Raw genomic sequence first — 16953 nt, 5'->3', positions numbered from 1 at the left:
TAAATTTTAAGTTCTCTGAATGGTGTTTCTGATCTGAGGTCCTTGCAAATCAAGACTAAACAAATGAAAAAATGGAAAATAGCGTGCCTCATCACAGATGAAATTCTGGTAGTCAGTTCACTTACTGTTTTTATTTCTCGTTTGATCACTTGAGGGGGCTTCATGGTGTCTGCTTGTATATCTACTTGAAAGATCTGTAGATTTTTAAAACGTTGCTTTTTATTTATTTTCTGGTTCTGCTGCCCAGCACAGTTTGATTGGGGTGGAGAGGGAGAAGAGTCCTGCCTCATAGTAAATGGAGAACAGTTCTCAACAAACCCGACTGGAAGTCGCAGCTGAGTTTTATAGTAGAACATTCTTCTCTCTGTAGAATTACCAGTGAAGCATCAAAAATAACTGTTAAAAAGAAAAGGATAAAAAATACAGAAAATTAAAAAAAAAAAAAAAAGGCCAACAAAAATCCCCATTTCTTCACATAAGAATTCAGCTCACAGGCACTAGAAGCTTCCAATTTGTTCTTTTCCCTCTGTTCCACTGATGCCAAAAATATTAGAATCAAGTTAAGATCCCTGGATTGTAAATCAAGCATTGAGGCTTGGCTGCGGAAGAGAAATCTTATTTGAACATTAGCAGTCCACTGGTAACTCTGCCAGCTTTATTAATCTTATTTCACTTGTGACCTCAGACTTTCCATCTGAGTAAATCTTTATGAAATGCAGTCTCTCTCAATCGCTTTACCCTTTCAATAAAGGAAATTCTTGTTTTCAAGGGGAAAAATGCTAAAAGCCTGTAACTTTTTTCTTCTGGACCTGTGATCCAGCCTAATAAGTAATCTCATAATCTAAAGGTTATTTAACCCCCATTTTGATGTCAGGTATGAGGTTTTTTTGCTTTAAATAAGGCTTCTTGTTTTGTAGGCAGGCGACAGTAGTCTTTAGCTAGAAGTGGTTTGTAATGATTTAATCAAGATAGGCTGTGCATTTTTAAAAGTGAACTGAATTGCACTTTCAAAGCAGACTGACTTCATTGTTTACAATACCATAGACTAGAAAGAATTAAAAAATACTAAAAAAAGTCCAGCTCTCTGCTGTCAATGTGTAGCAATACATCAAAGAAATCATTAGGGATGTTCCATCTTTTTTGTGACTAGAATGAAACTAAATAAAATAAAAAGTTTACATGTGCTTTTTAATAAAGAATCCAGAGTTCTGAAAGTATGGGAGAGCCTCATCTGGATTAATACTGCTAGGCCTCTCAGAAGTCACTAGTGCTCCTTAATCATTTCTGTAATGAGGAACAGTGATCGGATTAGAGGATCCTTGAAAACAGTATTGGGGTGGGGGAGGGGACCTTGGCTGACTGTAGACTGCAGGAAGAAAATGTAATTCCCTTAACTGTACATGGAGAGAGAATTTGATGGAGCTCCTGTTCCAGGAAGGGATCACAATGTCAAGATCACATTTGTGTGCTTGAAAGCGGGCTCTTGAAAGCAGAATCCAATCTTGTTGGCCACACACAGCAATCTCCCTCAGCCCCGTTTCGGCCGAGCTGGAGGTGTTTTCTGGAAAGATGTCTGGCGACGGGAACGGGGACAAGCTGATGGGAGGTTAGCGCTGTGATGTGCTGAGCCTGATCCAACTCCTATTAAATTGAGTGGGAGCAGGCTCGGCCCTTAAATGCAGGAAATATTTTATTGTGAACTATCTGCATGATAGCTGCCAGGTAGATCAATAAGGCTTCCACTGCTTCCTGCCGCTCACCTTTGATGAGCGCTAGATTTATGACAAACCCACAAACTAAAGCCAGCTCATTTGGTCTGCCCTGACGGCAGCTGCTGCTGGAGATAAGACGGACTTTATTGCCTTAACTGTCTGGATAAGGAAAAAGAGTTACCTGCAGAAAGGTTAAGAAACACAACTTTTTTCAGTTGCCTAGCCAATTTGACTGTGTCTTCAGAAGAGCTCGCTCACCATGCGGCTTTGGGGAGGGAGGGCGAAAGGCTTATTTAAGCAAATATTAAAGAAAAATGAGTGAGGTTTAAGGATTAACCTATTGTGTCAGGTGATCTGTGTATAAATCCAAACCAAAGACAAAGAGCCTCGCGATGCTCTTGAGTACAGTCAGCTCTGGAGCACGTGAGCCTCGGGCACGGCTCTAGCAAAGAGGCATCCCAGCATCTGCAGAGCAGCAGCACCAGAAAGGGCAGCAGCAGCAGTATCTGAATGCTAACACCATCGAAAACATCAGTTGCAATTGTGACACAAAACTGCTGCTGCTTTTCTTAAGGTCTATTCTGTACAAAGGAAGTAGTTTTTAGAAAACAAGAAAATAAAGTGCTCTGCAACTCCTGTTTATTTGCAGTGTCTCATGCGATGGGGTATAGCACACTGAGCAGGTAAAAGGGAACATTTTTCTCAAGGCAGTGAAAATTAAAGTGTGGTGGTAATATTAGGTTGTGTGGGTTGTTGGCATAGCTGAACTGGGAGTCAAAAAGCTTGAGCTTCACTCCGCACACACTCCTCCAAGTCTCTGCTTGCTCCATGGCTTTGTCCTTTGATCGTTCCCTTCTCTCAGGTCGCTGACTTACAAAAGGAGATGTGTTCTGTTTTACGAAGCCCAGCAGACTCTTTCAGGGTCGGTGGATGAGACGTACTTTAGAGATCCCAAATGTGAGGAGCTGGGAGAAGTGAAGGATTTTGAGGGCCCCCTGTAAGGCTGCTGCTGGACACCATTGTCAGAACTGGTGTATGTGCACATCATTTGCTGAAACGGAGCTCATCATCTTCCTTGTTTAAAAGGGGGAAAAAAAAACGCGTGTGGGAAGGGAGCGGGAAGGGATGGTAATGCTACCTCATTAAAAATAGATGATGTTTGTTTTATGATGTTCATGTGGTATCTGTGGCTTGGTTTCTGTCCACAGGCTTACATGCAGCCCCACTTGCTGGGAAATGAGTTCACACATTTGGAGTTTCCACGGAGGGTGCAGCGCAAGGAAGTTGGAAAGAGGATGCTCTACCGTGACTTCAACATGACTGGCTGGTAAGAATGTGTCCTTCTCAGCATGGGGTCAGCCTTCTCCCCAACCAATGCCTGCTTTGTACATGTCTTTGATTAGTGTAAACTGCATCAAACATCGAGGTATACGCCTGCGTACTAGAGGGAAAGGTATTTCCTTCTTTCAGATGTATTTTTCTTTTAGAAGTTAACGTTTTAAATAAGTTGACCTCCCTCCAGAGCCAGGACCTCAGTTCATTTTAACATGCGAGCACTCAAAGCGGAGCAAACACATAAAGGGGAAGACGTGCCAGGGGATCTTCCTGAAAGTTAAACAACTTTCCTGTCTTGGAAGTAGCTTTTTATAGAATCTGGATCAGTAGGCCGTCATGCCATTGCATGCCAAGGAATGCTTGCAGAAGGGAAGAGCTGTCTCCCATACTCCAGTGCAGCTGACCCCTGATTTGGGTAACCTTTGAGGAATTGTTTTAGAGATGGGCCTATCTGAATAAAAGTCATAGCCAGCCTAAAATGAAAAGGCGTGAATGAACAGCGTTGACTTAATGAAGTGAAGACAGGAAGAACGATGAGTTTTTTGTCTCTGGCTAAATGTCTTCATTGTTTTGTGTCAGTTCAAGAGGCTCCTTCTCAAGTGACTCCCACTCACTTAGAGAAGCCCTAATCCTTGCTGTTGTGGGCCTGTATGTGACCTATAAAAGCAAAGGTCCTATGTATGCAAATGGTCTTCACTTCCATGCTGTTTGTGTTTTAGCATCCTTAGCAAACGTCCTTTCAGGAAGGGAAAGAATGGAGAGGGTTAAAAAGCCTGAACTCTTGTAGGTTTGGAAACTTGGATGCTCACACGCAACTACAACTCCACATGCTTCTGATTTGTCCCATGCTTTATAGACCATAAATATAATGATGTTTTAATGGCAGAATAATGATCTAAGTTTAATATTTTCTGGAGTGTTTGTGCAGAACATGTTAATCTGGGAATAACCATCATTGTCCATCATCTTGAACAGCTGCTAGTAGAATATGCAGTCTCACCCTGAGAATGATGACTTCACGTTTTAAAAAGGCTACAGGCATGAGCAAAAGAATAGGAACAGAATGAGAACATTGGATCAACTGAGGACTTAATCAGCAAAACATTTGGAAGATCATGAGACGCTCTCCCAGTTTCTGCAAAGGGAGTTTTCTTATTAAACTCCCAGATATCTCTGAAGGCATCAGTTAAGAATGGCTTCATGTAGACTTCCAAAAGCTCTTTTTCAAGATGTGAGATGCTGTTGGGGGGAGGAACTTCTAATTTGGCGGAGAGCTACAGAAGTATCATGGGCCAAGAACTTCCTGAGAGGAGGGTAAGAGCAGAATTCTTTCATCATGGTTAGAAGGGAAAGAGGCTTCCTCCAGGTTCGTGGGAGTTGTTTTGCATTTCTCCAGTTGGTTAGTGGTCTGGAAAGGAAATGAGGTTAGAATGGTTGAAGTTGCAGCATTGGCAGGTGACACGACAGCTCTTTTCCTAATAAACAAGAAGGGCCATGAGGAACTGCAAAGAATTAAGTGATTTACATGACTGGGCATCACAGTGATCAAATTTGGTGTTGATAAATACCAAGTAAAGCATGAAGAGGGAAAAATAACTATTTGTGCACACTAGAGGTTCCAAATGAACTTGAGAGCCATGTCAAAAAGCTCAGTGGAAGTTCTGCTTATTGTGATTTTTCCAGTCAAAATCGCCAGTGGAATGTTGGGATGTATACAGGGTTGGAATGGTTAAAAATTAAATGAAGAGATAATTCTGTATGTCAGTTTGTACCTCATTTGTGAATCTGTGCATAGCACTTCACCTTGTTCAAAATGGTTATTGCATAACTAATACTGTTTGGCATTAGAAAAAACAAATAAGAAGGAACACAAATTTTAAATGTAGAGTAATGAGTAAGGTAGAAGAGCTTGGGTAAGTCTAAACGGATACCAGATTTGCTTCAATGTATTGTTTTTCAGTACTGGTGTGTGAACTCTTAACTCTAGCATATGGCAGGGGGGAGGAGAGAGTTGATTTTCCTGTTGATTTTTCAGAATTTCCTGAAGTGTAGGACACATGTTGATCCAGTTACAGATTCTGATATGGTCAATGCAAAAATTACCACCAGTTTAGCACAAATATGCCTAGCTGTGAGCAGTTATTCCAGAATAAATACTTAAACTGTGACTTGAAAATTCAAGTCTGAATTCACCTCAGTGTTGTCCCAGAAAGGGGTGGCCTGTGCCAAGCAAAAGCATGTGGAGACTGTGATGAGGCTGCCTCTCCCTGCTGTTCCTTTTGACTTCTGGCTGGAAGTGGAAAATGGGGGCTACGTTTTTGTTCTCAATAAAAAAATCAGAATCTTTTATCTGCTCTGTATCCCACAGCTAGTGCACCTCTTTGTTTGCCTCAGGACAATAAAATGGTGAGGGAATTGCTCTATCGCCATACATTTATCTAAATCAGAGCCCTTCTAAATAAGGATCCATTTCTTTTTGCAGGGTGATTGCCCAAGGGAGTCTTGTTTTCCATCAAATTGTGTGCAGTGATCTCCTAAGCAGAGGAGAAGCAATCTGTTTCTATTTATCCAAAAGTCTGGGTCAATATTAATGGTTGAGATTGTGGACAAGACGTTAGATTTTCAGCTTGGAGGGCATTCAGAGGCGATGCTTTGAGGTGGCTGGTGTTTCACGGTGGTCATTTTCCACTTCAAGGGTTTTGCTTCTATTTTCTTCCCTTTGTAATTCCTAGATTTAACTGATACATCAGGACACAGCGGCCGAGGACATGTGTGTTCTGTATTTGTTTCTAAGGACAGTATTTATCATGGAGAATAAATTAGCATATATATTCCTTTTCTAGAAAATGTCAGATGGAGCTTTGGCCAGCCACAGCTTGATGCACTAAAACGCTGCCAAACTTTTATCACTTACAATGCAGAAGATCAATTGTCTGAATTTTTTTTTGGTCAGTGACTTCACTGTGTGTAGACATTCATGTAAATGTAGAGAGGTACAGGTGATGTTGGGAAGAAACAGCCACTTTTACACTTAATTACTGACTCCTTTAGTGAGAGGGTGTAAAACTCTCTGCTCTGATTTTTCCTCAGGAAAATGAACTGTTTTATTTTAAAATTCAGGACATTTTCTGTGTTTTCTATTAGAAGCTGAATGATTTTTTTTTTTTCCTTCGTTTTTACCCTTCTCCTGTGCTCTGGAGCTTTTCAGATTCTCAACAATGGCTTGGCTTGCCCAGCCTGTTTGGATTACAAAAGGTTATTGTCTTTGGGTCTGTCATAATGCATTTGGCCTCTTTTTTTGCTTTTTGCTTTTTCTTTCTTTTTTTCTTTTTTTCATGTGAAGTTTCCACACTGGCTTTGTCTCAACAGCCCACAGTGGTAGCAGAGCTGCCAAGTTTCCCCACAGCATTAGGACAACCGCCGATCCAGCAATGTGTACCGCATCGCTAGTCCAGGCTGCCTGTAACTGCTTTGAGACCGGCCTTTCCCCTTTCCCTCCGGCTCTCCCACCCTTTCTCCTTTCTCAGCGTTGGCAGTTGGGGTGAGACGTCTGCTGTGTTAAACGTATCTAAAATAAATCCCACTTAGGTGGGAGCTGACCATGAGCTGCCCCTCCTGCACCCTTGCCCCACATGCGTTGTGGTTGAGCAACCATTGCAAAACGCGTACTGTAGCTGGCAAGGCGTCTGAAGAGCGGCGTCTCCTGCTGAACAAGCCTCCGAGCTGTCTCGAGCCGTAATTTGCTGGCAGACATCTGTGTTACTGACAGTCTTTCACAGCTGGGTCTCTGGGCTGGGGTTTTCAGGCCCGTGGCTTGCAGAGGTTAAACTTCTGTATCGGAGAGAGGGTAGTTCTGGTGGCTTTGACAAGTCCTGGCAACAGAAGCATCCGGGAAGACTCGGTGGCCACGTAAGGAAAGCGTTGCCAGCGCTGAAAAGGGGTGCGGGTAGCCCAAGGTGGAAATGTATGGCGGGGGGGGAAAGCAGGCCTGATGATAACTGCTCCTTTAAAGAGCTGCACAGAATTAGTGTTCTCTGTCCCGCCTTTTAGTTAAAAGTTAAGACACGGCTGGTCAGGTTTTCTTTACTTGTGGGTAAATCCAGTGTGAACAATTTTGAAGTACTTTGCTCTGACTACAAGCTAGACACCTTCCCTGGCTTCCTGGCTTGCTGTGTCCCTCACCGGCACAGCGGCTCCTGCCAGGGTTCCCCTCCCGCGGGGCCGGAGGAGCCGGACAGCACTGCACTTACCAAAGGCACCCAGAAGGCACCACCAACTGGCATCAGCTCTTCAAAATTAATGTTTTGTTCTTCCTTGGAAGGCAAACAGTGGCCTTTCTGCTGCTCGCGTTGAAGTGAAGTTCTTTAAATGCTTGTTTCCGGATCAGAGCTTTAGCTTTTTGACTTGGTTTTTAGGGTGGCAAAAGGGCCTTAGATAACAAGTCCATTTTTTGGCCTGATTTGTTGGCGGCTTCCTTTGCTCTCCAGGAGCGCTCAGAGCTGAGCTGCATCCCGTCACAAATGGTCCGAGCTGGCGCGGTGCCCCCCACGCGTGACGGGCTGCAGCCCACGGCGGCAGCGCGCGGGGGAACCGGGTGCCTCTGAGCGCGGCGGCGGCGGCGGAGCCCTCACCGGCTCCCTGTCCGTGTGTCTGGCGAGGGGCTGCTGTGGCACACGGCTAGCCGCCCCAGGGTCAGCCCGTGCCGGGGAATCGCCCGCCCGCATGATTTATTCCAAAGCAGGGAGGCTGGTGCCCTGGGGCGAGTGCTAAGCAAAACCCATTTTATTCTAGAGTCAATATTGTCCACTGCCTGGAAAGCCGCCAGCCTGCTCTGCGCTCGCCCTTTTCTTTCCAACAGGGAATGTCTTTCAGCCTCTAAGCATCTGATTAAAAAAGCAACTTCACTTTTCAAGCCGTTTTATTTTGTTTGGGATGGATGCCTTTTGCTTTCATTGTGCAGCCCGCCTTGCCGTCTGCGGTTCAGACTCCGGCTCACAAAACCCAGGCTCTCATTAATCACTTATTGGGGATCCAGAATACCCCAGTGAGAGCCAATGTACATGTTTTGCTTGGTAATGCGCGAGCTGATTTGAACAAATATTGCCAATGCGGCCGCTATCTTATTCTTTATTACTGGGCTCGATGTCCTTTGACAGCGTGTTCAGGTAGCCTGCCCGAGGAGTGCCTGAGCAGATTGAGAAATGCCACAGAAATGCTTTATGGAGCAGGCGCCCGCGTTGCACCCCCCTTTAATATAAATTGATTTATTGAATCAAGCGCAGAAGCCCTGCTACAGAAACCTCGGGCTATATCCTCTGGAGAACCACCTAATAAAACAGCCCCAACTGACACTCCTCATTAGCTTTTCCCAGATCCCAAGGCAGTATTTAAAGTGACAGTGTCCCTCTTTTCGGCCTGAATTTATCTGCTGGCTAATGCCTGTGGGTCTAATTAGCTTAGCATTATTAGTCTTATTCAGATAAGCTGCATTTCCTAACAGCTTGATTCCAACTTGTAAAAAGTAATTGGAAGTCTGCAAACCCTGTGCTGTAACCTGCTTGATTGTGCCTTTTAGCCAAATTCATGTAATTTACAAAAAGTCATCCTTTCTCCCCCCCTGCTTTTTTTTAATTGAGCTTTTTTGTCTAATGAAACCTTCTGTGCTTCTTCTGTTGAAATCCTGGCTGTATTGTTGTGTTCAAGACCTCAGCCATATCCTTTGTACAATCGCCAGGGAGAGATCAAATTTTAATTTCATAATTACTTCACAAGAAAGCAGCCTTTTCCCCAGTCATGCCTGGTATTAATTTCCTCCCAGCAACTTACATTTTCATAATTTTATAATTGTGGGCCACCTTTGCAGCATTGAGCCTTTCTGGAGAAGGGAGAGAGAGGATGTCATTTTTGCAGCAGAAACCATAATCCACAGCCACTTGCCTTGCTTTTTTTGTCTTTGCTCTCGTCTCTCATTGCGAGGTAGCCAGGAGCGGGTCGGGACGTGCCTCTTCGGTGCGCACAGCCGGAGCAGCTTGCTGGGTTGTGCCTATGTGTCTGGGGCGCAGCTCTGCGATGATGAATGGCTGTTTGCAATGTGCATGTTATGCATCTTTTCAAGATTTGCAGCCCTCGCTGCAGGAGCAGCGGGAGGTGAGAGCTGACCTGCTGCGTACAGCACATCTCCTGACAGTGACGAATGGCTCTCTTTTCCCCAAGTGCACACATGCCACAGGAGCTGAGCCAGTGTCTTTGGGGCAGGAGAAAGCAGAAACAAGAAAGTAATAGTGCTGCAACAAAAGAGAAAACTTAAGTCTGGGGTAGAGCTCTTTGTAAATGGCCTCTCCGGGGCCAAGCGAGCCTGACAAGAATGAGGTTGGTCTGAGTCATGTCCTGCGGGAGCATCTCCTTCTGGAAGCAGCACATCTAAGGCCTGTTCCTGCATGGGTGCAACTCTGCTTGGGCTTTGCCTTGGCACAAGATCAGGTGCCGCACATGTAAGGGCGAACAAAAGGCTCCCAGTCTGTAGAGCTCTGTTTTGTCAGACAGAAACTAAACTGAATCTTCAATCTGAAAACCCAAGCAAAAACAACTCTTCCCCCTGGTAAGGTGAAGTCTCTTCCCCCACTCCTGCTTTCTCTGTTTTCCCCAGCTGCACAAATTTGACATAACCTCTGCTGGGTCCCTAGGAAATCCTCTTTCTTTCTGTTGCCACCCAGGATTGACTTATGGCTCTGCTCCCGACTGAGAGGAGGCCCCTTACTCCTCAGAGGAGTTTCCAGCACTGCTGTGGGATGGTGAGGTCTCTGCTCGCTGTGTCTCACTGCCTGCCCTATCCTATGCTACAGCGATCTTTCCCAGGAGAGTTTGCTCCACGATTCCTCCGTAGCAGCAATCTCCTTTCCTTCCAGAGGATTCCAGCTAGCAAGTGTGGAGCAGGCGCTGCGAGGCAAACGTGATCTTTCTCCCATCTCTCACCACATCCTTTTAACAAGAAGTACAACAAAACATGAATTTACAAACGGTTCTTCTGTCCATCACAGTGCATTAAGCCCATAGGGTGTTAACAGCCCACTTCCCCTACCCCTCTATCTCCAGAGTAAATTGCTGACAAACCTTCCTGTTGATCTTTTAAAAGTAGAAGAGATGAAATAAATTTTTAGAAGTGTTCAAGACAGCAAATACGCTGAAAAAAAAAAAAAACCAACTTGGCTTGGTGAGACTGTTGCAGAACATGCATCCACTTGATGTGCAGCTGCAATGTCTGCACACAGTTTTGGTCGCTCATGGGTGACCGGTCACAAGTTGCAGGTACACTTGCTCAGTCTCTCCTTGCCTCCTGAGCACAAAAGCAGGAAGGGGAGGGTGCTTATAAATACCCTCAGTTAATTTTTTTTTTTTTTCCTGATTTACCCCTTTTTTTTGGGCAAGGACCTCTCTAGGTACTTGGCCGCCTTCTCCATGACTTTTCCTCCTCCTCTGTCTTTTAATGCTCCAATAGAGGTGAATGGACTAAAAAAATCAGCCACACTCTGGGAAGTGCCTGAGAGAAGAAGCCGGTGTTTGAATCTTTAAAATGGGCTGGCCAAGATGGATGGAGTTTGTTTTGCTTAGGAGAATTTCTTCCACAGGAGCATGTGGTGCTGGAGGACATGTCCTCTCCAGACAAGGTCCAGACTCTGTCTTAGGACACCATAGTGAAGGCTCCCTGGAGGTCCAGACCTCACATGCTGGCCTGATATGACCAAGTCAGAGATCGTATCTGTGTACAAGCCATGCTGAGATATTTTTTTTTTCTTTTTTTTTTTAATTTGTAGATGGATAGACAGAACTGAGATTTGCAAAATGAAACGTACAATTTCAGGTTCAGAAAAAGCAGTTTCTGAATTTTCTGGGAGAAACACATGTTTTAAAACTCGTATGTTTTCCTCTTTACCTGAAAGAAACCCTATGAGAGTATCTTAGGGTTTCCCTAAAAACTGTTTTGCGCGTATGTGCACATGCATCTGTCAATTTTAATCCGTTTGGGTTTGCCATCATCTTTTCTCTTTACAAACATTACTATAGTTTGTGTGCTTTTATTATCTTTGTTTATCATAGTTTTGCCTCATTAAACTGTATGTCAGATGAGTAATAGGGGAAAGATACTGAGGCCCTGGAACATTAAAGCTAACCTACCTAGAGGGTACTTAGTATCAGACAGCGCTGTCTGGATTTAGAGATCCTGACTCTGCAGAAGCACATACGTGTAAGGACATTTTTTAAAAATTATGGCTGGGTCCAGCCATAAATTGCGTAATTTTCAATGGTTCTGTGCCTAACCTGTGCTACACATTTTTTCTTCTTGGTAGTAAGCACGCACTTATACTAGTTTAATGCCTGAAGTTCAATAGACAGTACAGATAAACAGTTCCTTTTGGGTTGGTGATTTAAGCTCTGTTATCCAAAGGGCTAGCTGCAATCCACTGATTCCTTGTGTGGGAGGGGGAAAAGCAGTTTCTATCAAGTTTTGTGTGCTCAGGAATTAAAATCTGGTTTTCTATTGATATGACCAATGAAAGCTGAGCTTGGGGGACAGGAGGTTGGTTGGTTAGCTGGGGTGGTTTTGTTGTGGGAGGGTGTTTGGAGGTGGTTCTGGGTTTGGGCTGTTTTTTACAGAGTGGTAGCAAAGCAGTGCTAGAAATACACTGCATCCACAAACCTATCTCAAAGGAGAGCCTTCATCCTTGTACTTGGTATGAAATAGGACATTTCTGAAGCCGTAGTGCTTTTTCTTGCTTGCTTGCCACAAGTGGGTTTTGCTCTATGCTTCAGGCCAAAGCCCTTTGATGATGATTCTTTTTGCTCTTCTTCAGGTTTAATTCTCTGTTTACTATCAGGTGTCACTAGCAGAGATGTGAAATACAGGCAAACTTTCTAAAGCCAAGTGCTATGAAAAAGCAGAGCACAGAGTTTGGATTCCCCTGTCGTTCACAGAACTGAGCCTTCCAGGTCAGGGTAGATTGTGTTTTCGCCACCATCTGTTGTGCCTAGGGATGCCAACTTTTCATGACCAGTAACCTTACGAAGTTTGCTGGTTTTTTTTTTTTTTAAAAAAAGTGGATTTTTTTTTTTTTGGTCATCAACATCTTCTACTCTTATGTGAATTTGTATATGCTTTCAGAAGGCCAATTTTAAGAACAAATTATATGGCAGGAGAATGCGTAAGAATGTAAGAAATTATGTAGGATTTTGGCTCTGAAACCTGTATTTGGGAGCTGACCAGTTTTTCAAGTTTTGGCCCAGCAATATGCAGGTAACTTTGGTAATCTTTTATTCAAAGAGTGCCTGAAGCACTGCTAATGACCTCAGCACTGTAGGAAACTTCTTCCGTAGATTGTCTTGTGCATTTAACAGCTTCTGGTGATTATTTTGCCATGTATTTAGAGCAGATTCCAGTTAGCATATGAGTAACATCATGTCAGTCCTAGTTCTTTCGTTCTGACATCTCTTTTGGCTCCTGGTGCGATTTGGCCCGGTTTTCCAAAATGTTGATCCTGAGTCCAAATGAAACTTTGTGGGTGGTACATATGTCAAGCCCTAGTTCAGTATTTTTGGACAGCAGTAGCATTTCATAATTCTTTTCTTTTGAAATAAAAAGAAGAAACGAAGTTAGCTGAAAAAAATGCAGCTAGATCTAGCTGGGCACAAGCTCGCCTTTTCTACTCTCCCCTCCGCCCCCCTGTTTTTCCATTTGGAAAAATAGAGGTTTACGTGGCAGAAGCACTTGACAGGATTTAGGCTCATTCAGAGCAGCAAGCAATAGCATAGCCTTGTCTTTATAACCTGTCTTGTCATGCCCTGGTGGCCACTGAGACCTCCTGGGATGCGGGTGAGAAAGATGGGGGAGAGTGGAGGGTTGCAACCCTGTGTTTGTGTTTGTTAAAACAGCAAGCTAGGCTGAATTACGTAGATGGATGAATAAGGCCATGTTGGCACTAAAAAAGCCAAACAACCCCCTCAGGTTCTCCGTATGTCTGTGTGTGATATACCTACTGCCATATTATATCTTTATATACAGCACACTCCAAACAGCACAGGAAGGTATAAATGCAACTTTATTACATAAAATCAAGTGAAATAGTCCAGAAGGTTATAGCCTGTGTGAAATAAACACACATACAAAGTACAGGAGGTTTCACGAGGCATAAATCAAAATGAACTTCATAGCTTGCTTCCTTCCTTCTCCCCAGTGCAGTTGCCGAGCTGCTAGCTGAAAAGCTGTCCTTCATCCTTCTCTTGCAGCAAACCACACGCTCATATATTATTAATTCTGTTTCGCTAGTAATGCAGGACATAGGTACTTTTCTAGAGTGCCTCAGGTTGCTTTTTAGTGTGTCTGTGCCAGCTCCACTGCTGTGGTTGCAGTTCTGAGCATTGTTTTTCAAGCACTGATAATTTTTCAGGCAATAGCAACATCCACAAAAAAAAGCGTGTTTGAGATGAGTCTCGACACCCAAGTTCTAAGCCCAAGAGGTGATTTGCTGTGAGACACCACAAAACAAATCACTGTAGCCCTCTGGGCCTCCCTCACTTAGTCGCATAGCTTCAGAGGTCACAGGCTAGCCAGCTGCCCTTCCTAATCTGCTGATGAAACAAGTTAGCTTCAGCCCTTGCAACACGGCCTCTTCCAGCAACCTTGCACCGCTGTGTAACAATTGAAGGCCCTAGGGACGATGGTCCTTATGGTGGTTCTGTAAAAGATGCTGGACTCGGCAGTGGGTACCATTCTTTTGAAGGACACCGAGCTAAATGATGCCTTTTTCACCCCTTCTTTTTTTCCTTCTTCCTAAAGCGCAGTCAGTGTGAGGTGCTATGCAGGAGAATAAGGAAGGAGGGGAGAGAGGGAAGAAAACTTGATCCCCACTTACAGGGCAGTGTGAAGCGGGGGCTTTCGTCTTAAGTATTTGTAGTTATCTTGCAGATAATATAGTTTGTGGGTAAAGAACGGGTTTGTTTTTTTCTTTGAAAAGGGGTTTGCAAAAATCACGTCAACTTAGTCTTGTTTGCTATTTGTAATAAATACGTACAACAACTTGAAAATCCAGTAGGAATGGTTGTCTTGTCAGGCTTGTGGTTTGATTAGTCATTTGACTCTGATGCCCAATATGGACTCGGCTGATAACCCTCTTTCTTGGTGTCAGAGCACAACTGGCTCTACGCAAGGAATAGGAAAGAGTTCAGACTCCTCCTCAAGAAGGTTTCGCCAGGGCTCCCAGCACTGTAGGTCCGGCTGGAAGCTTTGGGACATGTTCATGAGCAGTCAGGGATGGTGAAGTTCTTCCTCCACATTCAAAGCAGGATATCCAAGTCGGTGAGTGAGGCAGAGACGTTAGCTATTCCCTGTTGGAAATAAAGGAAAGAACAAGAGCAAAGTCCATGACTGACTCATCCTTCCCAACAAAATGCTATTCCAGGATTTAAACATCAGGGAAGTATTATCATGCTGCCTACTTGGAGTGATTTGTGCCTTTTTGTTTGGTTTAAGAGCTAATCTGTTTGCCCTCCCCAGTACAAAATGCCATTTAAATGCCTTCACTGTATTGTCCCTTATAGAGATGCCCAAGTATCATTGTTATATACCCAAGATATTCTTGACTACGTAGTCTCCCATGAAGCACCCACTGTGTTTTGCAAACCTCACTTGGTTCCGTTTTGGTATTTCACACCTGGTAATGTTTTGTAGTATGGGAGTGGAGTCCTCCACTAGTTTCTTCTTTGTGTTTTGGTTATTTTTTCTTTTTTCTACCCCTCCCCTAACCCCCAAACCTTAATATGGGCCCTACCTGTGATTACTGGGAAATGTAAAGGTGGGGCTTAAATGTCTATGCTACTCTTCTTAAGTCTGAGGCTTGCCTAGGTGATGCAGCATGTATAGCTGTGTAATACAGCACCATTTATTGATCCCAGGTCTATGCCATATTTCGGTGAAGCAGGGGGCAGTTCGATTACAATATAGGATTTCACCCTTAATTTTTAATTTCCTGCTGGTTTGTGTCACAGCCTTAACGTTGCTTAAACATGATTGAACGCGACTCCCCGGAGCTCAAGCAGCCAGCCCGGCTGGAGAGCCACGCAACAGGGGCTGGCGACGGCCGGCTGGGGACCTGCCGCGGCGCCTTCCCTCCTCCCGCTTCTCCCTTCCACTTCGGCGGGGAGCACTGACTCGCACGCTCAGGGGATGATTTTGGTGTCAGCCTGAGGGCTTTGGGCAGGGGTGGGCCGGGAGGAAAGGACAACATGCAGGGAAAGGCTGGGGAGGGACAATCTTGTGGTATGAAGGGAAGCGTGTCCCTCTGGGATGACATGCTTTAACCAAAGAGGCTCCCCAGCACCTCGGCCCTATCATGTGTTATACAAACTTTGGGACTCTACAGCTTATGAGAATGACAGCTGTCTATTTTTTTTTTTTTTTTTTTTTTTTATTTCTCACTGGCAAAATTGCTCACCTTCTCACCTCATCAGTGTCAACAGCTGGATGTGTAAAAGGTAGAGTACGCAGGCATGCGGTAAACAGAATCAGGGCATGAGCATTTACTTCTCTTGTCTCTTGGGCATGGGAAAACTGCTGTGAAATGTGAAATCTTTGACAACCTTGACTGTTGCAGTCAAGGTCAAATGAGCACTAAATATCCTTCTAAGACTCTTCAGCACGTGAAGCTTGTCTTGGTTTAAGCGGTCCTGAAAGGTGAGAACAGGGTCGGAGAGCAGTTTCACACTTTGACTGTGTACGTGTCCTGTCGTTGCTCACCATTTCACGTTAACAGTGTGAATCTAGTCATTGGTTAGCTTCTTGGTGAGTTGGGGATTTTTTTTTTTGTTTGGTTGGGGTTTTTTTATGACACTGTATTACGGTATAGCTGCTGCCATAGCCAACGATATCGTACCTGATTAGGATGTTATTCCAGTCCACTTCTTTTTCCTTGCAAGCAATAGGAGCAGCTTGGCATGTTAGATATTTCCTCGTGTTCATTTTTCCTTTTGGTGAAATGGATAATTGGTGAGGGAAAATCTTTCTACAGAAAAAGAAATTTACATCTTGGTTCAAAGACAGAGTCCCTAGGAAAAATAATTTTTTTTTTTTTTTTTTTTTAAATCACAGCTGCTTGTTTCGGGGCACTGGGTCACTAATTGAGTGCAAGCTTTATAAATGTTGTTTGTCCTCCCCCACAGGGCATACAAAACCATTGAGGAAGATGACTTGAAGTTTCCCCTTATATATGGAGAAGGCAAGAAGGTGGGCACGTTTGCTTTCCTCAGACCAAAGGAAGAAGGAATTCTGTGCTGTTTACCACTTGATTTAGCCTGTGGCAGTCCAGTGTTTTCCACTCAGTATCTCTTTATTTTATCGTTTTGACAGCTTGAAAGAATATCTTGGTTCTGTCATAAATCAGTCTCATGTCTGGAGGGCGGCGGGGGGAGCTCAACATACTAAAAAGCATTTTTATAGCAAACATAGTCATTTGCTGTTCAGTTTGCTTTTGTTTTTCTTTCATTGTAAGTAGGCTACAATGAGACTGTCTTAAATAATTGACTTAAAGTGTTCTTGGTTTCATTGTAAAATATAACTAGGCTGGATGAAGACAGCAAAATACCTCATGTTTGCTGAAAACAAAGCAGGAGGATATTTAATAGCATTTTAGAGTGCTCTGAGATGTGAAACCCTAATTTAGGAAGGGGAGGGATCAGGGCAGGATTCGGGAAGTATGACACCCCTTAGCCATATCTTCTTCAGCTAGTGTACGTGAATTCACTGTTAAATTTTTCTGTTGTGTGAATGCTGATAGTTTTTCTTGAAAGGGAGAAACAAACCATTCCATTTGGGTGTACTTTGTTTCCAGCTCCGTGATTAAGAACAGTGAGATCATTAGTG

At 43.9% G+C, this 16953-nt stretch overlaps 1 protein-coding gene across 1 annotated transcript in view; it reads left to right on the top strand.

Moving 5' to 3' along the window:
- Window positions 1–16953, top strand: part of PPM1H (protein phosphatase, Mg2+/Mn2+ dependent 1H) — a 143205-nt gene that overhangs the window by 108184 nt on the left and 18068 nt on the right. Inside the window, exons 6-7 of the mRNA XM_075148740.1 lie at window positions 2921–3039; window positions 16254–16317. Coding sequence (XP_075004841.1) covers window positions 2921–3039; window positions 16254–16317 — 183 coding nt within the window. The remainder of the gene's footprint in view (window positions 1–2920; window positions 3040–16253; window positions 16318–16953) is intronic.

Source organism: Calonectris borealis, chromosome 1, assembly GCF_964195595.1.
Source record: "Calonectris borealis chromosome 1, bCalBor7.hap1.2, whole genome shotgun sequence".
In the NCBI taxonomy this organism is placed as follows: Eukaryota; Metazoa; Chordata; class Aves; order Procellariiformes; family Procellariidae; genus Calonectris; species Calonectris borealis.
Note: the sequence above shows the minus strand (reverse complement) of the source record. Positions and strands in the feature narration are given on the sequence as shown.